This window comes from Drosophila rhopaloa, unplaced genomic scaffold (genome assembly GCF_018152115.1).
Source record: "Drosophila rhopaloa isolate 14029-0021.01 unplaced genomic scaffold, ASM1815211v1 contig_69, whole genome shotgun sequence".
Lineage (NCBI taxonomy): Eukaryota > Metazoa > Arthropoda > Insecta > Diptera > Drosophilidae > Drosophila > Drosophila rhopaloa.
The window spans coordinates 1484905-1512000 of record NW_025335166.1 but is presented as its reverse complement, the minus strand read 5'-3'; the positions used below and the strand labels follow the sequence as shown (position 1 = coordinate 1512000).

The 27096-nt window shown below is 43.6% G+C and overlaps 1 protein-coding gene across 1 annotated transcript; it reads left to right on the top strand.

Moving 5' to 3' along the window:
* The first annotated feature begins 9650 nt into the window (after positions 1-9650).
* Positions 9651-26871, top strand: LOC108049629 (protein patched). The gene is given in 8 exon segments (XM_017130880.2): positions 9651-10543; positions 21020-21573; positions 22199-23492; positions 23494-24144; positions 24486-24693; positions 24761-25032; positions 25145-25742; positions 25745-26871. Coding segments are annotated over 8 exon segments (3876 nt in total). The 5' UTR covers positions 9651-10414; the 3' UTR covers positions 25915-26871.
* Positions 26872-27096: the final 225 nt, after the last annotated feature.

The following is a 27096-nucleotide window of genomic DNA, read 5'->3' as shown; positions in this document are numbered from 1 at the left end:
AGTCCCCGCCCCTTTTCCAGCATCTACTCCCACGCAATTCATGGGAGTCCGTGTTTAGTTAACCTTTCCGAATGACAAACGCAGATCATTACACCGAGTGCGACAACAAACAAATAGATTCTCAAGACGAATTCCCCTGTGGGTTTCCAAACAAAGGCGTCTCGAGACTTCGTATCTGTTGTCTCCGTGCGTTTTCGGTCTTCTGAATAGAGGAAGAGCTGCCCCGGGCCACAATACATTAGGAAAACTGTCAAAGCTGAATGGGAACTTAAGAGGTTTAACGCGCGCTCTTAACGTTTCTTCTTTTCTTTCAGCATTTCCAGTTTCTACCTACCGCAGCAGAGAAATTGTACATATGTGTATATGGCACCCCAAAAAGTTCAGCCCGCATTCGGAGTCGATCAAGTTATTAACTTGAAATTTTGATTCTTTTTCAGGGCGCTCTCCCTACTTTATTTGATAAATGGGCGCACGCCTAGAAGAAGCTAATCGGAAACTTCCGGCACATATACACCCAGAAAAATGTTTTAAGTAAGGCAAAGTCCAAAGTGACCAATAAGTTCTTAAATTTTTTCGATTATCTGCTTATTATAATAACCTAAGTTCAGCGCAATTCAGTATCAGAAAAATGATATAAAATTATGTGCTTGTCTTCAGCAAATAAATGATATAAATAATGTAGACCAGGGTTTGTTGAAACTCACCAGTGTCAACAGCATTTATACAATTTAATAAAACTAAAGAAAACGCACACAAAAATAAAATTGTTATTGGCTTCCTCAGTCTTATCAGGATAGGATATCGACATAAAGCAAAAAGTGTAGAAATGCTTGTGTAAATATTGTGTGAGCCTAGAGCTTACCCGAATTCAAGCAGACACATTAATATTGTCATAAGCTGAAGTCATTTACAAAAACCAATATAGATGATAAAACAAATTTATTTTGTAAAAGTTTTGGCGTTCTGTCCAGTGACACTTTCTTATATTCTGCATGCCCCTTTAATGTCATTTTTATACCCTTGCAGAGGGTTTTATAATTTTGGTCAAAAGTGTGCAACGCAGTGAAGGAGACATCTCCGACCCTATAAAGTATATATATTCTTGATCAGGATCACCTCCTGAGTTGATATAGCCATGTCCGTCTGTCCGTCTGTCCGTCCGTCTGTCTGTCCGTCTGTCTGTTTCTACGCAAACTAGTCTCTCAGTTTTAAAGCTATCGAGTTGAAACTTTGCACACAGCCTTCTTTTCTTTGCACGCAGTATATATGTCGGAACGGCCGGGATCGGCCGACTATATCCTATAGCTGCCATATAACTGATTGATCGGAAATGCCATAACTTTGGTGTTTGTTAAGTTAGGAAGTTGGGATTTTCTATGGGTTTTATTTTTGGCCAATCAATCCGACCTACCAAAGTTCATAAGGATCGGCCGACTATATCTTATAGCTGCCATATAACTGAACAATTGGAAATGCCATAACTTTGGTGTTTTTAAAGTTAGGAAGTTGGGATTTTTTATGAGTATTAAGAATGCATCATATGAATAATTTTGGAATTTTTTTTTGTAATTTACAGAGTATTCTGCAAGGGTATATCAACTTCGGCTCCGCCCGAAGTTAACTTTCCTTTCTTGTTTTCTGTTATGTTTGTCGAGTTAAAATGTATTATAAATTAGAATAAAACATAAGATTTTCAAATGTTTGGAAAGCAAAAACGTCTGAGCCTTATAAGAGATCAAATATATTTGTAAATTTTATTTTTTGTATGAAAACTTAAGATAATGATGGGGATTTTTTCTGGGTGTATTGGTGAAAAACAACAAGTGGTTGGAGGCAATAATGTCGGCCCACGCCTGACCCCGACTGCGACGATGGAGGGACATTGTTGGGCTTATCAAGACCCGATATTGTGCGACGTGTGCGGGCCCCGCCCCCGCCCCTGGATCAATTAAAACGATGGCCAAGGGCAGCGGGCGGCGGGCTAACAACTCAATACAATGTAAACAAATGATATACGGTCGCAGGGCCAGCGTCATGTCAGGGTCCATTTTCATTTCCATTTCCAGTTTCAGTTCGGTTTTCATTTTCCGGGCCGGAGCGATTGAAACGTTTCTACCTTTTCCACAAAAGCGACAGCCGCACAGCTGGAATCGGCCGACTGGCTCTGCAGTCGCTGCAAATCAATTCGAAAGAGATTTTCATTTGATCCGAGCTCGAGTTTGAGTCGTAAAAAGCGGGCCTGTGGTTAGGCTTACATTTGACTGGGCCAGGTTTACTGGCACTGGCACTGGCACTGCCCGGTGGTCCCAGCCGATCCGCAGCGATCGTATCTGGCCAGATATGTCGGCCCAAACAAGTTGAGTTGTCAACGCAGCTCCGCAGGCCTCGTGAAGTGTCGTTGAGTTATGACGGTCCTGGGTCTTACTTCGAATCTGAATCCCAATCTGAGCCTGGAGCTAGCTCAATGCTCGGCTTTTACGACTCGGGCGGGGCATTTGCCTAATTGATCGTATTAAGCAGTGGGAAAAGTAGTTTGGGTAGTTGGCATTTGTGATTGCACCTGGGTGATCCTCTGGCCAGGTGTCTTTTTAAGATAGACTTTCGAAACTTCACTATCGAGTTTTGAGGTTTGTCAATTGCCACTCAACAAACCTTCTCTTCTGTGGCACGATTAATAGCTCCAAAAGTTGAAAGTAAAGTTACAAAGGAATAAACGAAACGCAGTCCTATTTTCAGATCTTAATTTTATCTCAAGACTAATCCTTTCTTCAGATTGAAGGTTAGTTATTCCTTAATAAATTTAAACTTGAATATCATAGTCGGCAATATATTTGTTTGATTTGGATTATACGTAAAAAAGATCGGGTTTTAAAAATTCGGTATTAGATATAAGATTATTAAACTAACTATAACCGAAAACTTACGAAGAAACATTTTGTCTATTGAAAAAGGTTTAAACTTATTTCCTGAAATCCCTTTGTGCCACCCACTCACGGCTTGTACCATCCAATCTTCAGTAAGTGCCTCTCATATTCCCCACAAGTTCAACATTCAATTAGTTGGGTTCACACACACAGTACTCTTATTACTTCACTTCACGGCAGTGTAAATAAAGATGGGGCGAGGAAGTGGGGCAAAGGGGGTAAATGGCCAAGGGTGTTGGGGAGTAACGAGGCATACCTTCGGGCCGTAAATAAGCAACTCAATGAGCAGCGAACGCCAGCGCACGTGCCTCATAAACCACCGGGCGAGTCACCAGTCTCCAAGCCGAACTTGTACACGGAGCAAAATGTTCAGTAGTAAATTCAATTTCGTATTCCCATTCATAGTTCAGGTCACCCTGGTTTTAATAATATCTACGCAAATTCATTTTAAAACAACATTACAACATTTAAAATGTAAAACTCCATTTACAATCTTTACTTAAAATTAAACTTACTTTGAGGTAAATAAAAATTGATGCTAAGATACATATTTTTCTTAAGGAAATGCTAGCATAACTCAATATAAATCAATAAAGCTTATTTAAAACTAGTCAAAACGTGTTTCCAGTGCAGTTAAGTCGAACCCGAGCCGAGTGGAGTCAAGTCGAATCGAATCGAGTTGGAGACCACCCAGGTAACGATTTGTGCAGTCATTCCACGAATTCCCAGATGAGGGGGCGTCGCGTCGGTTGTCTGTGGCTTTTGTGGCGAATTCTGCAGACGGCGGGTGCCGGGGGCATTTCACATTTCACCAGCCTTAAGTATGCTAAGGATGGCCCACGGTACCGGTACCGTCCTGGGCCCATTGTCAAAGTCCAAATTATGCATGCGTCTCCAGAGATACAAGCGTACAGTTGCAGACAAAAGCAGAAGGCTTAGATATTTTTTTTAAAGTGAACAAGTACTTGTTTGGTGGCTATTTGACAAAATATATTTAGAATTTTAAAATACAATAATATAATATAAATAATAAGAATAATACGATTGCCAATAAAATGTTAATGAATTAAAATCTATTTTATAATTTATTTTATCTATCAACCAATAAGGTGTATTAAATGATTCTAAAAAAATATCTTTTAAAGGTATTTTGTAAATAACTGCGTTTCTATTGATATGAAAAGTTGTTTGATATTTTTATTAATAAGAAAAACAAAATTATCAGAAGAATTGTTTGATTATGTTGTAAATATTTTATTTTATTTTATTATATTATTTTGACCGCCGCTGTGCTTATGTAAATTCGCGACCCGTGGTCGTGGCAGTATGGGGCAATAAGGCTCAGCGCATAACGCCCACGCAGTCGCAGTGTCGTCATGGTCGCCGAAGTCACTGTAGTCGCAGTCGGAGCGGCGAACGAAATTAATTTGACAGCCAACGCAAAACGCATGCGTCGTCAACATTCCTCGCCTCCACTTCGGCCACCCCCTTACCCACCCATCCGTCCCTGCACCACCCCCCCTCCCCGGATATATCCCGATCCCCGGGCTTTCGACCACGACGACAGGCAGACCCACTGACGTTCCGGGCTTATCGCCTTACTTTTATATCTATCTTAAGCTCGTTGTTGGCTCGCCTCCTTCGCCCTCCGCAATACCCCTTCTCATTGTCGTTATCGTCGTTGCAGTCACATTAACACATCCGACTTCAAAAAGGGCTATGCGATGGGCCTAACTGATGTCGGTGGAGCGGGGATTACGAGGGTATTAATGGTTGGCGGATTTGCAGCCGGCATCGCGAAGAGATCCGAATCGAAAAAACATAACAATGTCAGATTGCTCATCTTAATTTGTGCTCTTCCAATAATCCTAATTTAAAGCTGACCAATATATTGATAGATAACATTTTATCATTTAATAGTTGGTTAAAAAACAATATTGAAAACATTTTGTAATTTACTAGTAACTAACTGCTTAAATCCCTAAAGATTAACTAAAAATGGTTTGCTTAGCTCCCAGCTCCCAATTAATTCGCCAACCCACTACATTACCCTTTCAAAAAAAGGGCCACCCGCAAGGCACTTTCCATTCGAGCTGAAATAAACTTCTGGTGGAAATGTCGCCACGCGTGGGTTCGGCAAATGATAACCGCAAAAAAAGAGTCAAACCCATCGAAAACAAAATCCAAAACCAAAACAGTCGCAGATCGAACCTTAGGTGGGTTGGGGCAATTACACTCTAACAAAAGGAACCTCTAATATTTTTTAAACATTTACCTAAAATAGTGAATATATATTTTAATGATAAGTAGATAGTTCAAATCAAATATGCTCTCCCTCTTAAAACAATAAGATATTTCTATCTTTTTTCAGGATAGTGGGGTAAGGCCGGCCGGATATTTTTTAAAGACATTTTTTGTAAATATTTAAATTTTAAATTTCCAGAAAACACCTTAAAATCTTTTTTTTAGATTTAACAGTTGTTTTTTTAAATACTTTGAGATAACCATTATTTTTAATCTGAAAAAAGTAATGAAATTTTTTTGCCCTCAGCAAAATGTTGCAAAATTTAACTGTAACATTTTTTAACCAAATATTTTTGCCGAGTGCATTATGAGAAGCAGAGCTGAAAGCCTGACAGGACCCCACAAGAAGTTGGAAAAGCCACACACACCGCAGAGGGGGCGGGGGCAGACTGCTCAGTTGCCCAGTTCCTCAGTTGGTGATGTCGGTTGCCAGTTGCCGGTTGCCGTTGGACGGGGCGGTTGATTACATGAACAAACGAACCGAACCGATCCGAAGTCCCAGACCCAGTCCGGTCCGGTCCGATCCCCCAGATCGCAGACCCAACCGCAAAAGCCGACGCCAAGATAACGAGTTAACCCAAACCCAAGCCAAACCGCAGGCACCGGGACATCGGGGGAAAAGGAGCCGAGCGAACCCCACACGCCATGTCGCTGGGGATTCGGAATCGCGGCCTACGTATTACCGGTGGCAAATAGTAATTATTACATTAAATGCACCGCAATAATGCAGCAGCGACGTCAACATTTAGCCATAAAAATTGCTGCACTCTGCGACTGCAAATGCAGTTAAACTTTAAGTGGCGGAGCGAGAAGAACACAGAAAACAATTGGGAATATTGTTAAGGTTATTTAATAGTTTATAATGTTTTATAGCTATCATCATTATATAAAAACCAAATTATTGTTATACTCATATTAAAATTGGGAAAGCTGTTCTGATACATAGAAAGATAAAACACCCACGAATTATATGACCGTAAATACTATTTTATAATATACCATGCAAGACGATCATACTTTTTTTCCAAGTAGACGTTGTGAATGGGCTAAAAGAAGAAAAAAAGGGGAACCGCAGGAGTACAACCAACCGAGTAATGTTAATGGCGCTATAGGCCAATGACAAATGCAATTGCATTGGCAGGGATCTCGGGTCGGGGGACGTGGGGATTGTGTATCAAGTTGAGGTCTAGGCAACGCTGCACTATAAATTAAGACATTATACGATTAAAAACAAACAGCCTGTCGTTAAAGTCGCCGAAGGAGCGAAAGAGATGGGAGAATGGAGAGGGGAGAGGGGAGATCAGGGTTAGAACCAAGCTCAAACAAAGCATTTAAAGCGAGACCGAATAAATTAAATCATTCACCAATGATGAGGAGTTGAATAAATAAATTGGGTCAATGGTACTAAAAAATGTAGTAAAACGTTTTGTTCTGTGAAATTAAAGTCTTAACGACTAATAATATTAATTAATGATCACAAAAATATAAATTAAACCTTAAATATTTAAAAAATGTCCAAAACTGAACCCAAATAACAAGCTCCATATTTAACATTTGTTTATGAAATTAAGTCAATTAAATATATATTTTTCCAACCTTTAAGCGAGGTTTTTTCTAATTATCTAATTTCTACTCACTCTTTTTAAGCAAGCAAAAAACCCTGCTTTTTGAAGCTTAATGAATTAGAGAAAATATATATTTAAATGAGTTAACTTAATTTCTTTAGCACAAAGGTGATACTCAAAGTGTTCTTTGATATATTTTATTTTAATAAAAAAAAGCTTATCCTTTTGAAAAAATAGTTTTTTTCGTATATAAAAACTATCTTTTAAGTTCCAAAATTTTTTTTAGTATTTCAACATTAAATGTGAATGATGTCTATGTATGCATCTACCTCGGTAAAAAACTGCGTTTTGCTTCCAGGCAGGCAAAAAAGAGGGTCCAAACATAAACTCCAGCCATAAAAGCAACAACTACAATCTATGGCGTACGCAGTAATTTATCAAAGGGTTTTTTTTATGTTATAATTTTACGTATGTTTTTGAAGGAATCGTCAAAAGAAACTTATAAAAGTCAAATCCTCTAAGAGGGCTAAAACCCAAAACCCCCTTCTGCTTACGCCACTGGTAACTTTAAGCGAAACGGCAAATGAAGCTCTCAAAGCAAACTGCGCTTCGTTGGTGGTCCATTCCATTGGCAGCTGCCGCTACACACACACAGGCGCAGTCTGTGGACAAGTATGTGTGAGTTTCCCCCTCTCTCTATCTCTCTTGGGGAATTGGAGCTGCAGGCGAATTGAGCGAAAGCAAAACAAACTGCAAGTCATTGAGAGCAAAAACTCAAGAGACAGCCAAAGATGGCGCAATCTTGGGAGATCGGGAGAGCGGAATAAAGCTAAAATATGCATGTTGGAGAAGAAAAAATGCCGCCCATGTCGCCAAAATGCGCCACACGCAGAGTAAGAGAGAAGGAACTTGACAAGAGAGCAAAACAACAAATGGTTGCAACGTTAGTTGAGGTGAGCGAGTTAGATAGAGAGTTTAAGTTTTTTTTTATTATAGCCTGCTTGGTGGTGGGTCCACATTCACATCCACATCCCCCCTCCACATCTTTCTCCCCTCTGAAGTGAGAGGCAGCGAGAGCGAAAGAGGGAGCACCATGACGCTGCAGTTGCATTCAAATTTGAATGTCGATGGAGTTGAAGATTCGAGCGCCAATTTTTGCGGTCGTTTTAAAGAGTTTTTATTTGTTTATTTTGTTGTTGCTGCCACGGTTGGAGTGAGGGAAAACACAGCCACCAAATGCGTTTTCATTCATAAATTCCATAGAGGCTTGTAGGTCGTAATAAATAAAATCTACCTCAATTTTTTCCAATTTGGTTGAACTTTTTTGCATATTTTATTGAGTTGTTTAAAGTATAGTTATGAATCTATTGAAGTGTTTTTTTTTTATTTAATTGTTTTGCTTACATGCGAAACATTATTTTTCAAATTGAAAATCAACAGTAAAGCTTCAGTATGCCGGTATCATTTCAAACTAATAATTTGGCAGTAAAAAATATACATAAATACTAAGTTTTTCTAAAAACTATGTATTTGCACTTGTATACTTTTTAACAGTGTATTTATTACGTGGAAATTTCCAGGACCTTGGCTGAAAACATATAATTTTTTCATGATTTTATTTGCCGGCAAATTCAACTTGTGTGGTCTTCGCACACACACACACATACAGAATATTTAAAATATTTCAGATACATAAGGCGAAGATGCTGCAAAAACAAAGCAAAAACATCCTGCCGCTCATAATTTAGTATCGGGAACATGCAAAAACAGACATCAGCGCATGGAGCAGCAACCAACAACACAAGCAATGTAAAGCTAACAAATTTGCCAACAGTTCGCGGCACGAAAACACACACACACACATAGGGGCACAGCCTGCCACGCACGCGCTCCCCACAAACAAACAAACACAGAGATGAAAGCTCCAGTGAAGGCCGACGTCGGCAGAGGAAAGGGGTGGTAAGGAGAGGGGCGAGGGGAGGAGGACCACCCACAACGCTCGACGGTTTCAGTTTAATGAAGGCAGCAACAAATTTATTTTTGGGTGGTCCACACTGCAATGAAAAAAGAAAGAAAACCACCGTGGCAACATCAACAACAAAAACAGCAGCCAAAAGCACTTTGGGTGGTCTCGCCAAAAATAAAAACAACATGCACGCGAATAGCAACAATAGAAATTAGTTAGCTTTGCAGCGAGTGTTACAGTGAGGTTATTTTGAAACTTATAAGTCTTATAACAATACCAATAATCAATATGGTGATATATCCATTATTGTTATTATTGACTATTGTCATATGTAGACATTTTATAACTTTATTTTCCTTATTATAAGTTTTATATTAGATAAATACATTTTTATAAACTCGACTTGGTGTACACAGGGATCTGCGATAGTTATATAAAACCCATTCTAACATCTCATCTTAGAACATTTTTTAGAAGATTTTTAAAATGGTTTAAAATTACAACCGATTTTTAAAAGATTCTATTTTAAATGTTACTTGACGAACAATTTTGTGTTCGGAAGCTAAAAGTTAACTTTTTAGACAAAAACATTTCTTAAAAGTATGTATAAATAAATTTGGTATTTTTTGCAAAAACTCCTCAAGCACCCCTCGGTATTTTCGATATTTAATAACTGTTGTATCAGCCCTCGCAGAGAGCGTACTCAAACCAAAATGGCCGCAGACAGCTCAAGAGAACAAAAGAGAGAGAGCCAGAGAGCGTTTAGCTGTCTGTGAAGGGGTCGCCCACGCACACAGGCGCAGAACGGAGCGCACACACGCTAGACCCGCGCTCGCGCTCTCGCCTAATGAAGTTGTTGGCCTGGCTGGCGTGCCGCATCCACGAGATACAGATACATCTCTCAGACTGCGTGCGATCCTCGAACGAAACGGTTGTGAGTGCGGAGTGCGGTGACTCTAAGATATATTTTCGACTACTGGCACTCTTCGTGTGTGGTATACCAACAAGATAAATAGCACAGAACTCGTGGAAAAGCTAAGATATTGTATCTCACGGATGCGAGGCGAAGTTCATGGATTAAATGCCAGGCAACAACAAATGCCAGAAAGCAGTGTTCGTGTGTGTGTGTGCGTCGCGCAGTGTGAAGTAAAGTAAAGGTAGAAGAGCGAAAGGCGAGAGAGTAGAAAACCGAAAACGTGAGGCGTCCGCCAGTCGCTTTTCCATGTGTAAATGATGTGTGAAAATTCTGTCAAATTCCCCCAACAATTGTGCCCAAGTTAAAACCCGAAAACCGCGTTTGAATCGTCGACAAAAAACCCAGCAAAAGCGAAGCCAGCAATCACAACAAAACCAAACAACACAAAGAGAGCTCAGATACACAGCGTGCGAGAGCGAGCGGGCGAGAGCGTCTCTTCGTTTCTTCAAAAAAAGGGAAAAAATGCGGAGTGCAGTGCAAAATGCAGCCAAACAAAATACGAGGTCCCAATAACAATTAATCGAACCGAAAGCCCACGAACTATCCGCACACTGCCTCCCAAGTCTAAGTTCCCGGACGCAGACAAACGGCAGGCACTGCAGAACGAGACAGCACATTTCCAGCACATCTGCACTCATTTCCGTCCGGACTCCGGAACACGGCCATAAACATAACCATAATGGACCGCGACAGCCTCCCACGCGTTCCGGACACACACGGCGATGTGGTCGATGAGAAATTATTCTCGGATCTTTACATACGCACCAGCTGGGTGGACGCCCAAGTGGCGCTCGATCAGATAGATAAGGTGAGTGCCGAGCTACAGTGAAAGCCCCTTAAAGTGAAAATTTAAACACTAATTAACCGTTATTGAATTATAAAACTTACCATGAAGGAATTGAACTTCATATATGTTCTATGTATAAGTCAACGTTTAAAAATATGAACAAATTATAATTCCGATTTTTTTGAAAAAAAATCACAAATAATGAGAACTGTTTATTTAGGAATCTCGGAGTCTTATGGAAAAATTTTAAAAATCGTGATCAAGTTGCAAGCGCTTATCTTACAAGATTTTAAATCATAGAAAGTTTGAAGTTTTTTTCAAGGACCAAGATACATATATCTTCCTTTTTATTGGTTTCAAAAATCAAACACACCGGGTATACATGCAAAAAAAGTACGATATGGAAAAGCTGGGGCTTTAGAAGTTCGACTGTGAGCCCGGAGCGCAGCGACCTTTGTTTAATGCGGCCATTAAGTCGCTGGGACAGATTTCAATAAATTTTATGGCCAATATCTCTCGCAATATTTTTCGCCTTTTTTCGTAGTCAACGTCTTCTTTGCCAGTCGTTTCGATTTCATTTCATTTCGTTTCGTTTTCTTTTGCTCGGTTCTCTGGTTAATAGAGCTGTCTGAGTGTTGTTGCTCAGGCAGCCTATTAATTACAGTGATTAGCTAAAATCTATGCGCATTGTGTGGCCAATCGGCTTATATGCTAATTTTGTTATTTTATTCTTTGCATCTAAAAAGCGTGCAGGAATTACCTATATACTAAGACATTTTAATGGAACGATCGCCCGTTAATGTTGTTGTCGGATTAACATAGCATTATATTTTGAAAAGGAGATAAAATAAGCTTTGACTTTTAGGATTTTAAAGGTAGAAATAATAAAAAAAAATGATAAATAAAGCTTGGGTTGTTTGAAATCTTTATTTAGTAAAATTATTAAGATGATATGAAACCCCAATAAAATATTCCACGAATATTGGTAACAATTTTTCCTGTTCACACCCTTTGGCGAAAGGCTAGCATTTCTGGTTTGATATTATTTTATTGATATTTTCAATATCATGTCGATACGAAATACGACCTGAGTGTAAAACCTATTTTGTTGTCAATTTTCCTCTGTGCATTGCCATCAACATACAACTATTTTCGCTTTGCACAGACACACAGCAGGACTCTCGTACTCGACTTCGCGATCGGGACCCACCGATCCCAGCCAGACGGACATATCCACAGACAACTTCATTACTTTGGCGCTACTGTGCGGAGTTGGCCTGACCGCAAACAGAAACAATAACAACTGCAACGGCGGCGAGCGCCAAAAACAGGCAGGCAGAAAACGGGCAGAGACTGGGCAAAATGCTGGGCAAAAAGGCGGCAGCAGCAGGAGATCCAGTGCCAGTAGTGGAAAGCAGCCGAAAAGGCAAACGGCAAAAAGCTTCAGCAGCCGCAGCACAAAAAATAATAAACAACGCCACAACAACTTGCCCTCATTGCACTGGTGTTGGTATCCGTATCTGTGTGCCCGTCCAACATGGGTGGGCGCCGAGGTCTCCGCGAGAGTCATTTCGTACGTGCTGCTGCTGGCCGGACTGCCACCGCCCTCCCCCTTACTCAGCCACTCCCACTCCCCAGAACCCCCTCCCAGTTCCCAGTCTCAACATTTCTCGGATGCTCTTTGATTCGAGAATGGCTGGGAATTCTCCGCTGATTGATAAGAAGCATGTATGACACATTGCGCAATCTACATGTTTTGTTTAATGACTAAAATGTTTGGCATTAGCACACAGATAATATACTTTTTGAATATTTATTCAATATTCAGTACGGAATTTGTAACTAAATCCGTTATCAACATTTTTTATATTTTTATTATTGTACTAGATACATATTTACTATCTCGTAAATGTTTGCTGAGGTTTTAAATATGTTTACATAACGAATGGTTCATTAACTTTCTAAGATAAACTATTTTTCTCAATATAAATATTCTTGAAATTATTCGATTCAATTTGGGTCACAATATATATTCTTAAACTGCCTCAGCGTTGTATAAAATTCAATTTACCTGTAGAGTATCCCAGTTTCGTAGCTCAAACAGTTTTCTAACTCGCAAGGAACAGTAAACAATCATTATACCCATTGTCGTTGCCAAAAGCATTTCTGTTTGCTGTTGTTATTGCCGCCGATGCAAATGAAGCAGGCAGAGATCGTTTTTCGGGTTTGGTTCAGGCCATTGAATGCGGGTGGCCGAAAAAGCAGAAAAAAAGTACTGAGGCAAAGGAAAAATTTCACTGACGCACGCGTTTTTTTGGTTGCCCCTGCTCAAACAGTGACTGCCAAACTGTTGGTTTCTACACCGAAAAACAAGTTTTTGTAATATTTAAATTATAAATTTAATAATCAGACTTATGGTTATTAATCATAAAATACTATTACAATTTTTGTATGTTTATATAAATTCAATATAATTTTAAGTTTTATGAAAATGTATGTAGCTTCCAAAGTGAGTAAGTTAAAGGTCGAAGACAAATAGTTCGAAAATTGAACAAAGATGCTTATCCGTTAATACAAATCTCGAAACAATCCGTATTTCTCTGTGTGGACCGCCTCAAGTTTTCTCGCTGCTTCTCTGATGCTTTTTACAGCTTGATGTCTTCATCATTGTTGCAGTTGCAGATGCAGTTCCTTGGCGACCGCGTGGCGTGTCTTGCTCTGTTGTTGTTCCCCCGTTCCCCACTTCTCCCCTCCGAGTTTGTTTTCCTCTTGTTTTTGCCCTCACGTGTGTGTGTGCATCTCAATTATTTCTCGTAAAGCCTCTCGGGGCTCGGTTGTAACGTGCTTTTGAGGCTGCCCCATCCTGAACTCCTCTGGAAAGTTGTGGCAAACGATCGATCGTGATGGCGCCGACATCGTCAGCGTCTTTTGTGGTCGTAGTCGTCGTCATCATCATCGTCGATGGCGATTTATTTTAATGACTCAATTTAACGAAATATATTAAGACATTAAAATCGTCTAACGAAGCTGGCAAGCGATAGCAGTGCGTTTCCTTCCCTTTTTTTTGGCGACTATGCAAATTACCCGAAGCGATTATTATTATTATTTCTGTTTATTTACTTCTCTGGAAAAAATTTCATTTCTTGCTGCTGGGAGGTCTGCCTTGTCTTCGAGGGGATGACGTTTTCATTCATGATATGAATGCCAAATGAAGCTGAGAATTACTTACTCAACGAAGAATGTCTTCTAGGGAGTACAACGAATAGGTGATTAAGTTTAGTAGGTTTTGATTGTAGAGAAATATTAAGATAAAGTTGTTTATATTAAAATAAAACTTTATAATGACAGAAAAGCATTTTAAACAATTACATCTAAAAATGTGCGCCCAATACTTATTCATTAGACTTAGACTTTATTTTATTATTATTATTTTGAAAAAAATATTTTCGAATGCAAGCTAATACTTTCACAGACAATCTACGTCAGGGTATTTTTTTTTTTTTTACGGTATTCCCCCATAAATCAAATGCATTTACAAAGAAAACACTTTCTTCTATTTTTACTTGCAGAAATGTGTTTGCATGTGTGCACCACAAATCATCCAATGTTTGTGTCTTTCAGTTTTGACTTAGAGTATCTCGTAGCTGTATTCATCGACCCGTCCATTGATATTTATTTATTATTTGGCCAAGTCCGACTGGAAATCACACAAGCTGAAATCTCATTTATGGCAATGCCGCACTATCGATGCAGGCCATGTACTCGCGCCGACGCTCGTTGTATCTATAAGATACATATGAATTCATGAATGAAATCGCTTGTCTTCCCCTTCCCTCTCTCCCCTCACCCTGCCCCTCCCCCACTATCTTTTCCCCGTTTGCTGTGCCAATTGTAAGGCAAACACAATCACACTGAAACGCACACACTTTGCACAGGAAGTTGAGCAACATTGGCGGCATTTTGAAGACGTCTTCGTTGCCAGTGGGCAATAAATTTGTTTAGTCATGCCGGGAGATCTCCGGCGTCCCATGTCCGTTTCGCTTTTTTCACAACTGCTCACGAAAAACAAATACAAACACAAATATTTGTGGCATCCACACAGACAAGGGCCAAACATTTATCAAATTGACATGGCCAAAACCATGAGGAAAACATCTTCAAAAGACAAAAACCAGTAGCTCATTGGCAAAAACTTTGAAATTGACTATAAGTGGGATGCTCCCGTAATTATTCGGGTATAGAAGAAATTGCAACTTAGAAAAGGCATATCTAGATCACATTGGGAACATTGGGCGAAGGGCCATTCGTCGACTTGCAAAAATGAGGTTTACAGAAATCAGTTTTTTTAGGACATCAAGCTATCTTCTTCCCTCTCTTAATTAACTATGTATGTAGGAAACTTAAATATTTAATCAAGACCCCAAACTCAGCCAGATAACATTGCCTATTGACTTTCAGACCGTAAGTCAAATATTATAATTTCCAGATCGTTATCTGCTTGATAAGATCTCGAGCGCGGTAGGTGTAAGGCAAATAAATCATTGTCACACTCGTGATCAATATTTGTTATTTGATATTGCCAAGTGGCGGGGGGGATTCAGATAGCGTCAGCCCCCCCAAAAATAAAATACAGTTTTGAAATATACAATTAAATACTTAAGAAATATTTACGAACAGGGAATACGAAAAAAGAAGACGGAAAAGAAAGATCAAAGGCATGGGACCGAAAGCAAAATCGAGGGTGAGTCGGGATCTCAAGTGGAGATCGGAGAGTAATCCTTGGGCAAACTCCCCCGAGGAGTGACATAGATAGGGAGCAGGAGATACCTGCATCACTGGCTGTGCCCGTCCAGAAGGGTAGTATCGATCCATCGATGGGTTTTCGCTTCCCAGAAGGCCGCAGAACAATGTCGATGAAGATATCGCACGCCTACAGGCGTTTCCGGCTTAGGGTTACGTGGAGGGAATGGGACGGCGACAGGGCGGGAGAAAGGGAAGGAGATGGAGAGGAAGTGCTTAACAAGTTAACTGTAATTTGACATGCTGGGCGTGTTGAAAGCAAAACAAGATAAGGTGTGTACGCCTAGAAATTGCCCACTTCTGGGAAATTGCATTTCTTCCACAAGGATAGTAAGAATATGCCTAGAGAAATCTAAAACTACTAATAAGCTAACCGAAAAAGGAATGATATATTTTACAGTTCCAATAGGTTAATCTATCCAGAAACAGAATTAGTAGTTCCTTATGATATTGCAATATCATACTATCAAAAATGTTAAAAATCTTGGGGGAAAACTTTTGAATCCTTCTGAGTGATAAACTCTTAATGTCTATCATGGAAATGTAATTTCGTTTTTATTCAGTATTCTTAGGTCTTTTTATCTTTTATATGTTGCTATGCAGGTAAACACTTAATCGGATTTCAGAGGTCGCCCCGACCCATTCATAAATAGGGCAGTAATGACGTTTTACATAATCCTTTGACCCATTACCCGGGGCTTGAACTCATTCAGCATTCCCCCCGAACGATCCCAGTGGCCCACATAACTCCCACATGGAGATCCCACAATTGACAGCTTCATCTGCCGAGGCCTCACACACTCGACGCACCAACGTGGCCAACTTGACTTGATCTGCCATCTGCAGCTGGCGCGGGGAACTGGAACTCACCAAAAAAGTGAGGGAAAAAATGAAAATAAACCGAGAAAAAAGAAAAAACGAAATGCTGTTGTACAGACGGCCACAGCTTGGTCTTCATTAGGGACGGGACGGCAACGACTTTGGCCGAGGGACGGCCGCACATAAAACTGTTATTGTCTTCATCAGTCTGAGGTCTCGCCGAAGTAAGACATAACAACGGCCCGAGAGAGAGAGAAGAAAATCAGGAGAATTATGAAGACATTAACTCGACCACACAGCACGCGGCCCGAACCCAGGCCCAAACCCAAACCCAAGCCCAAACCCAGGCCCAAAACCCGAAACCCCAGAGAGGGGCTTACTTGCGATCAAGACCTAGGGCCAGAGCCAGAGCAAGAAAAAGGTATACTGCGGAGACACAGTGACAGAGAGCGAATACCGGAAAGAAACATTCAAGCAATAATCACGGAATTCACTGAAAAAGCAGTTAACGGACAGAGGCCCCTCGGACGGACGGACAAAACTCCGCTGAACGGACGCGAACTCAAACTCAAACTCGAAACGAAACGAAACGATATGATACGATAGCAAGCGATCGGGAGTGCGTGTGTACCTGCGAATGCCATGCCGGCGGTCAGGTAGGCTGCGTTTTCGATTTTCAGACGAAATAATAAAGAAATTAAAATTGTTACGGCCTCTGCAGAGCGCAGGGCAGGTGAACTTCACTTTACTTCACTTCACTTCAATTCACTTCACTTCGCCTCGCAGCGACTCCAGTTGAAATCGAAGTTATTACAAAACTTTCCTGACAGACTGCTGCCCAGGGAGGGAAAATAATCAGGGAGCCATGCCGGTGGTCCTCTGGCTTGCACCTGGCGCTTCTGGAGTTAACTGTAAACAGTCTGCCGCCTGTCCGCTGTCCCCTGTCCGCCAGTCCGCCTGACCGCTCACCTGAGCCGCACTGTGACCTTCAAACCTTTTTAACGATTTCGCTTTACGGGCATGCAAATATGTTCTCCTTTTTTTCGGACTGGCTGCAAAAATTAAAGAGCATAAAATGGTAATAAATGCGGCAGACGGTTTGCTAGTCACGTTTCGGGGGCGCCGTAAATTGGCGGCAACGAGAATTTGCATTCAACGGTTTCACATTCGGCTGGGCCTCATTTTTAATTGCCTCGAAATCAATTTACCTTTCGGTGCCCGAGCAAATGTGGAAACTGTGTGTGGTCCTTAATGGCGGCGGCAAACGGCCGGGGAAATCGGTGTGGAGCAATATAATAAAGAATTCCGTATCCCTGCTAAAAATAAACATTGAATAGTCCCAGCGGTGACGCAGTATATCCATTTCTTGGGCCATTTCGTTTGACAGCCTCCGCAGCTGTGTGAATGGCATGTGAAAATAAAAGCACAGTTCCATTTAAATGCCAGGCGGGCGAGATGGGAAAAATACATATAACAAATAGAGTTTAAACCACGAGATACACAAGCGCAAGATCGGATGTGGCAATGCACGAGATTTCGTATTCAAAAACGTTATCAAGTGGCATATAACTTTTATGGTAGCTACAAGTTTTATGGCACACGCTTACGTGAGAAACATGGGAAAGCTGTAGCAGTCGCACAAAGCCCCTCCGATCAGATCCCATTTATAGAGCAGTAATCCCTTGAGCTCGGATCGAAAAACCCCAAAGATTCCCCCCAAATGATTCACGCGCTCGCTGGATCCATAAATTTCGGCTCGCAATGGAATCGCCTGTCCATATATGGACATATGTATATATACATAATTCTATGGATGCCCTATTCATATGCGATGGATCTGGGTGGTCTGCCATATTGAATTTCATTTTATGCTAAAAATGTTTTTTTTTGAGGTTTTGCATTCGATTTTTATTGCGGCATAACTGGGTGCGCTCATGTTTTATGGCCCAACGCACCATATACGTACGAGCCGAGACTCAAGTGGTTTTCAGATTTCCAAATGGCATGGAAAAGTTTTTTTTTTCGTATTTAGAGTGGCCCGTGTAATTAAGTAGTCAAGCGCTGTGGGGGGCCCAGGAAACTCAATTTTTGTTTTGTGCCCCGCCAGTTGATGTGTCGGATCTTTTGATTGATTGATGCGTGATGCGGAGATTTCTAGATTGTTTACAGCAGAGAACAGAGAACTCTAAACATACGGTTTCTTGTTTAATTTTGAAGAAAGCTTTGACGCTAGCGATTGTTTACCCAGGAAATGTAGGGGCTACTTTTTAAGATCACACACGAAGAAAAGCAACTATTATTGTCGTAACACACTTTATTCACTGTGTGAAATTATATATCTTTAAATTTTTAATTAATTATTTTTTTTTAACAACTTAAGGCTTATATTATATTATGACAGGATTTATTTGTATACAGTAAATGTTTATAAAAACTAGAATGAAAACATATAGTTATAAATACAAAAACAGCTTAGGTTTTTTATATAGTTATTATCAGCCTAAATCGAGCTCAGAGCGTGGATTTCTCTCCGTGTACTTCTGATGTATCTTAACCCAATATCTGCTGCTCTACCTGCACCTGCTGTTCCCAACTGTTGTCGTCTTTTTCGGCCACCGTAGCCGTCCCTCGCTCGAACCCATTCGTCATGGGACCGGGATGCGAGCTGGTCTTCAGTTGCCCGATTCTGGGCATCGGATTAAGGAGGCCGGGGCACCTTCGGGTGGCTTTGGCTGTGTGTGCGCATTTCTAATGAAGCTGTCGCAACAGCAGCATCGAAAGCGGCACAAAGAACTGAGTAACATTTTCATTTGAAAATGCAGCAGAGGAAACCCCGGGCAGGACCATAAATCAATGCGTGACATTTCCTCACGGCGAACGAGAGCTGCGGGGGTGGGCAAAGCCAAAGAAAGAAAAACAGGGAAAAGGAGGCACGCAAGCAAAAAAACAGCACAAGATTGATGATATGTCACACAGATCGAGCAGCAGGCTTTCGAGGCACAGAAAGAGACGGCTCGAGCGGAGCGAAAGAGACGGCTGCTGACAAGCGTTGATGGCTCAATTTTGAGCCGCACAGTTTGCGAGCCACTGGAACGCCGGCCGAATCTAGATGAAGTTTATTTTTAGGCCCTGCCGCCCCAAGGGGCCAAGGCAACAATGTTTGTGGCCAGAGATTCCTGGAATTTTGTGCATCTTTTGTTTGCGCACCTTGTGTTGGTCGGGGAAAAATTATGGAAAAATTCCACGAACAGCCCGCCCCGCAGGCAGTCTTAGTCCCAGTCTCAAAGTGGATGTGCCGCCAACGACTTAATTAATAGCGACAAAGTCGAGTGCGCCGCGTTTGATGTCTTACTTTCCCTCCATTGCGGAAACGCGGCTAACTTGGCCTGCATAAACAAACAGCAGGAAGTGCAGGGATCGGGATCGGGATACTGTCCTGCAGACACTCCATCCCACACATCTCGATCCTAAGCCAACAAAGACATTAAGCGGTGGATTATTTACGAGTGACTCCCGCTCTATCTTAACGGTAGTCGTAAAACGCTCAGAAGACCAAACAATAAAGCCATTTCTGGGTGCTTCAGCTTTTCTCTACTTCTCCACTACTTTTTTTCTTGTTGGCCACAACCTGACTTGGCCCGGGAAAAATCTGTGAAAAGCGATAAAAGGCTGGCGCAGCGAGGAGAATCCAGAACTTCGAGAAGATTCGAGTTCGGGTCTGTGTGGAATGTGTTATTTGGATGCCTCGATTCCCGACTTTGCTGGGTGCGCCACAGTGCTGCACAGTGGGATGAAAGGCATTTTCACATGGTATAGTATTAGTCTTAAAAGTTACCATTAAAATGAATTAATTGGTAAAAATTCTGAATGAAAAAAACTATTTTCTAAACATTCAGAGCAATACGTAATTATTTGGAATAATAATAAAGACTAATAATTTCATATATGTATGATTTATAACTTTTTTCTAATAATCAGCAATTTTGCAGTTTAGAAGAAAGAAAAAGTGCACTGTTTCGATCCTGTAACACCTTTATTTTGTAACGCATTTATTCTTGAATCCCATCTTGTAATAATATAATAATTATAATTTTAGTTTCATTCGACCTTGTTCCACTGTTTTTCTGATTGTTGGGCTAAAACTTCGATTGAGACGTTAGCGTTAGCGCGAGCCTCATTATTATTTTTTTCATGGTTCCCTTTTTTTTTTTTGGTGGAGAGGGGTTCAATTTCCGTGCAGCGTTGCAGCAGCTGGAGAACGGAGAAGAAGCACGAAATGGGAGGTGGACGGAGGGGGAGCGGAGGAGAGGGGGAGTTCGAGCCAGGCCCAAAGCCTGGGCAGCGATCGATCCAATTGCCCAAGCAGGCGATTATAGGTTCGCCTTTTTTTCGGCCCGCCAATGACGACAGCGGCGTCTTGTGTTGTTTTTGTGGTTCCATGGTTCTGTTGTGGGTTCGGGTTCGAGTTTGGGTATGAGTCTTTGGGTGGGGTCCGGAAACATGGGCCTAGGGAAGGGGATGAATTGAATCCACGAAAGCAGTGAAAAAAGCCTAGTTTTTCTTAGAAATAGTCACAAAATGTCTTTTTTTGCATTACCTAGTATAATATTATAGCAGAATATCTTATTATTTTATATCTGAATGGTAATTTATTTTTGCTGGAAACCCTTAAAACAGTATATCTGGCCCAGAGAAAAATGTATAGACTACGCCCATGGCGATCTGGCTTCATTGGGAGCCGCACAGATAAATTTTATGGCCCCACGCTGTTTCGTTATAATTTTAATGCGTTATTTATGGCAGCAGAGACAGCGAGGGAAATCTAAAAAGAAGCACATTAACTAAATGCCAAATTCCGTATTCCGTTGCATGTTGCAGGGCAAGGCGCGTGGCAGCCGCACGGCGATCTATCTGCGATCAGTATTCCAGTCCCACCTCGAAACGCTCGGCAGCTCCGTGCAGAAGCACGCGGGCAAGGTGCTGTTCGTGGCGATCCTGGTGCTGAGCACCTTCTGCGTCGGCCTGAAGAGCGCCCAGATCCACTCCAAGGTGCACCAGCTGTGGATCCAGGAGGGCGGCCGGCTGGAGGCGGAGCTGGCCTACACGCAGAAGACGATCGGCGAGGACGAGGCGGCCACGCACCAGCTGCTCATCCAGACGACCCACGACCCCAATGCCTCCGTCCTGCACCCGCAGGCGCTGCTCGCCCACCTGGAGGTCCTGGTCAAGGCCACCGCCGTCAAGGTGCACCTGTACGACACCGAGTGGGGGCTGCGCGACATGTGCAACATGCCCAGCACGCCCTCCTTCGAGGGCATCTACTACATCGAGCAGATCCTGCGCCACCTCATCCCGTGCTCGATCATCACGCCGCTGGACTGCTTCTGGGAGGGCAGCCAGCTGTTGGGTCCGGAGTCGGCGGTCGTCATACCGTAAGTACTAGTTTACCCTAACCCGAGGTTGTCCTGGGTTATCCTTGGAAATGTCAACTTACTTTTCTTAGAATAGACTTTCCTCGCAAATGCGATTTTATTTTTGTAGTTTCAACATTATCTAGCTCCCTATCCTATCTTATTTCACATGCATTTAAACTTAACCTTAGGTTAACCTTAGTAAGCTTCACGTTAACTGAGATAAAGGTTCATCATTCAAGGTTAATCTTATTTAATTTAGTTTTTATAACTATTATAAAGCTTTCATATTCTGTGTTCTATCTTATTTTCGTGAGTACCAAACTTTTGATAATCTAATCATTTAATTATCTAAAAAAAAGTACGTGCTTTTCTTTCTGTTTTTGCGACTTAAGATAATCTAAACCTCCATAACTCTTCATCTTTTATAATGACCTCAGATGGACTGTATAATATTAGCCTTTTAAAGACACTCCCTATTTAAATATTTACATAAGATACATTATCTTAACTTGTGTATTAATTTAACCATTGCTTTTCTACTTATTAAAAGATGCAGAAACTTAGGATTCAAATGACACAATCCTCTTTTTACCAATAGTCCTGCCAAATCCAAGCCTAATTTTTTCCGATTTCCCCTCCGCAGAGGCCTCAACCAGCGACTGCTGTGGACCACGCTGAATCCCGCCTCGGTGATGCAGTACATGAAGCAGAAGATGTCCGAGGAGAAGATCAGCTTCGACTTCGAGACCGTGGAGCAGTACATGAAGCGGGCGGCCATCGGCAGTGGCTACATGGAGAAGCCCTGTCTGAACCCGCTGAACCCCAGCTGCCCGGACACGGCGCCGAACAAGAACAGCAGCCAGCCGCCGGACGTGGGGGCGATCCTGTCCGGCGGATGCTACGGCTACGCCGCGAAGCACATGCACTGGCCGGAGGAGCTGATCGTGGGCGGGGCCAAGCGGAACCGCAGCGGGCATTTGAGGAAGGCCCAGGCGCTGCAGTCGGTGGTGCAGCTGATGACCGAGAAGGAGATGTACGACCAGTGGCAGGACAACTACAAGGTGCACCACCTCGGCTGGTCGCAGGAGAAGGCCGCCGAGGTGCTGAACGCCTGGCAGCGGAACTTCTCCAGGGAGGTGGAGCAGCTGCTGCGGAAGCAGTCGCGGATCGCCGCCAACTACGACATCTACGTGTTCAGCTCGGCGGCCCTGGACGACATCCTGGCCAAGTTCTCGCACCCCAGCGCCCTGTCCATAGTGATCGGCGTGGCCGTCACGGTCCTCTACGCCTTCTGCACCCTCCTCCGCTGGCGGGACCCTGTCCGCGGGCAGAGCAGCGTGGGCGTGGCCGGAGTCCTGCTCATGTGCTTCAGCACCGCCGCCGGCCTGGGCCTGAGCGCCCTCCTGGGCATCGTCTTCAACGCCGCCAGCACCCAGGTGGTGCCCTTCCTGGCCCTGGGACTCGGGGTGGACCACATCTTCATGCTGACGGCCGCCTACGCGGAGAGCAATCGGCGGGAGCAGACCAAGCTGATCCTGAAGAAGGTGGGTCCGAGCATCCTGTTCAGCGCCTGCAGCACGGCGGGATCCTTCTTCGCGGCCGCCTTCATCCCGGTGCCGGCGCTGAAGGTCTTCTGCCTGCAGGCCGCCATCGTGATGTGCTCCAACCTGGCCGCGGCACTGCTGGTTTTCCCGGCCCTGATTTCGCTGGACCTGCGCAGGCGCACCGCCGGCAGGGCGGACATCTTCTGCTGCTGCTTTCCGGTGTGGAAGGAGCAGCCCAAGCTGGCGCCCCCGGTGCTGCCCCTGAACAACAACAACGGGCGGGGGGCCAGGCACGCGAAGGGCTGCAACAACAACAGGGTGCCCCTGCCGGCCCAGAACCCTCTGCTGGAACAGAGGGCGGGAGGCCCAGGCAGCGGCAGCAGGCAGCGGGCAGAACCACTCAATCGCCTCCTTTTCGCTGGCCAGCTTCGCCTTCGACCACTACACACCCTTCCTCATGCGCAGCTGGGTGAAGTTCCTGGCCGTGGTGGGCTTCCTGGCGGCCCTCATCTCCAGCCTGTACGCCTCCACGCGCCTGCAGGATGGCCTGGACATCATCGACCTGGTGCCCAAGCACAGCAACGAGCACAAGTTCCTGGATGCCCAGACCCGGCTGTTCGGCTTCTACAGCATGTACGCGGTCACCCAGGGAAACTTTGAGTACCCCACACAGCAGCAGCTGCTGCGGGACTACCACGACTCCTTCGTCCGGGTGCCACACGTGATCAAGAACGACAACGGCGGGCTGCCGGACTTCTGGCTGCTGCACTTCAGCGACTGGCTGAGCAATCTGCAGAAGGTCTTCGACGAGGAGCTCCGCGACGGACGGCTGACCAAGGAGTGCTGGTTCCCCAACGCCAGCAGCGATGCCATCCTGGCCTACAAGCTAATCGTGCAGACCGGCCATGTCGACAATCCGGTGGACAAGGACTTGGTGCTGGTCAATCGCCTGGTCAACAGCGACGGCATCATCAACCCGCGCGCCTTCTACAACTACCTGTCCGCATGGGCCACCAACGATGTCTTCGCCTACGGAGCCTCCCAGGTGGGTTTACATGAAATTATTGTTTATGCTTAGACTAAAAGATTGCGTTAAATATATGTGGGAAAGAAACCAGAACATAATTTTTCCCATATCTACCATTTTTGCTTTGTAAACGCATATTAATTGAATTCCTACTGTAATAACTGCTTGGGAATTATAAGCACTTAGTGTTTTTTCTATAAAAACTTATTAGCCTACTTTTTTTTAGCTAATTTCCATTAAATGCGAGGTTATTTGTACTTAAAATAAAATCAATTTTGCGACGACATGTTAGAAATAATAACAATTGAGACCGTAATGAGACCGATAACTAACTGTTCATTGAAACGCTTAATTTTCAGGGAAAACTGTATCCAGAACCGCGCCAGTATTTTCACCAGCCCACCGAGTACGAGCTAAAGATCCCCAAGAGTCTGCCGCTGGTCTACGCTCAGATGCCCTTTTACCTGCACGGACTGACGGACACCTCGCAGATCAAGACCCTGATAGGTCACATTCGCGACCTGAGCGTCAAGTTCGAGGGCTTCGGGCTGCCCAACTATCCCTCGGGTGAGTCTCGAAACGGCCACAACCTAAATTGACCCCAGCTAATCCGCAATTCGTTGTTCTTCCACAGGCATTCCGTTCATCTTCTGGGAGCAGTACATGACCCTGCGCTCCTCCCTGGCCATGATCCTCGCCTGCGTGCTCCTGGCCGCCCTGGTCCTGGTCTCCCTGCTCCTGCTCTCCGTTTGGTCCGCCGTCCTGGTGATCCTCAGCGTGCTGGCCTCGCTGGCCCAGATCTTTGGGGCCATGACCCTGCTGGGCATCAAGCTGTCGGCCATCCCGGCCGTCATACTCATCCTCAGCGTGGGCATGATGCTGTGCTTCAATGTGCTGATTTCACTGGTGAGTGTGCTATCCATACAAGGAAATAAGCAAAGATCCCTAATCTAGTCTTTGGATCATTGTTCCACCATTGTATTTACTATTTACTTACCCATCTCCTTTCCGTTCACAGGGCTTCATGACATCCGTGGGCAACCGACAGCGTCGCGTGCAGCTGAGCATGCAGATGGCCCTGGGACCACTGGTCCATGGGATGTTGACCTCCGGAGTGGCCGTGTTCATGCTCTCCACCTCGCCGTTCGAGTTCGTGATCCGGCACTTCTGCTGGCTGCTGCTGGTGGTCCTGTGTGTGGGCGCCTGCAACAGCCTGGTGGTGTTCCCCATCCTGCTGAGCATGCTGGGGCCGGAGGCGGAACTGGTGCCGCTGGAGCACCCCGACCGGATATCCACGCCCTCGCCGCTGCCCGTGCGCAGCAGCAAGAGGTCGGGCAAGTCGTACGTGGTGCAGGGATCCCGCTCCTCGCGAGGCAGCTGCCAGAAGTCGCACCACCACCACCACAAGGACGTCAACGACCCGTCGCTGACCACGATCACCGAGGAGCCGCAGTCCTGGAAGTCCAGCAACTCCTCCATCCAGATGCCCAACGACTGGAGCTATCAGCCGCGGGATTCGCGGCCCGCCTCCTACGCCGCCCCGCCCCCCGCCTACCACAAGGCCGCCGCGCAGCAGCAGTCGCATCACCAGGGCCCGCCCACCACGCCGCCGCCCCCTTCCCGACGGCCTACCCGCCGGAGCTGCAGAGCATCGTGGTGCAGCCGGAGGTGACGGTGGAGACGACGCACTCGGACAGCAACACCACCAAGGTGACGGCCACGGCCAACATCAAGGTGGAGTTGGTGACGCCCGGTCGCGCGGTGCGCAGCTACAACTTCACGAGTTAGCACTAGCACTAGTTCCTGTAGCCATTAGCCCTAGCTGTAGACCGTAGCCTAAGCCGTATCCATACCTATTTGTATCTGTATATGTATAATCGGTTTGTCCAACGGGTCTGTTGGGATTTCACTTTCAGGCATTTCAAGCGCCACTCTGGGTCTTAAATACTCTGATAGTTTGATAAAAAGACTATAAAACAATTCAATTTAACGTAAAATTTATTTTTTTTAATTTTGAGTTCTATATTTCAAACCAATAAAATATTGGTTCAAATAGGTTTTTAGAAAATTAACCATTAATGAGCAAAAGTACGAATTTTGAAAAGTAAACTACGTTATCCAAATCGAAAAATTGACCCAGCAGACCTGTGTGTATGTATATGTGTATGCATGTTAGTTAATTTCCCGAAGTCCGGTATTTGTATTAGCTGCCTTCCCCGCCCCTCCCACTAAAGCGCCACCACCCCCTTCGTACCACGCCCCGCCGCCCCCTCTGCCTAGCAGCTTTGTATGTATGTATCCTAGCACTTAAGGAATACTTAAACTTAGAGATATTTATTGTAACACACGCCACACACAACACACACACAATGTACTTACTTTTAATTCAAAGCGAGATTCACCCACACAAAACAAAACACACAAACTAGTAATTTGTAGCTCGTAATTTAGTTTAAATATGTACATAAAACACAAGGACTTGAACCAAAATAGTATCGCTTAAACGGAAACGAATGAAACGAGATAAAATTATTTACTATTATATAATCGACCACGAGAGAAATCCCCCCTCCCCAAACGGTACTTACAACCAAAATATAACGAGAGTATATATATAAAAGAAAATGGAAAACAAAGCGAGGAACGATTGTAAACGCGGCATTTATCCATGTACATTTGTTGCACAAAGACTGACTGTCTTTTTTTAAATAAAAATATATATTATACAGTTTTTTAAAAGCGAAATAACTGCGTTTTTTTCTGGAAGTTTAAATTAGTTTTTGTTGTAAGTTGGTTTTGAATTCATTGTTCTTTTAAGCAACGATACGCTTTTTATTTATTTATGAAATTTGTACATATTGGAGTCAAAAATTAATAATGTTGACTGCGTGAAACCCCAAATTTCTTTGAACATTTGCTTCAAAGATCTGAAGCAATAACATCCAGGGTTTTGAATTTAAAGACGTTAAT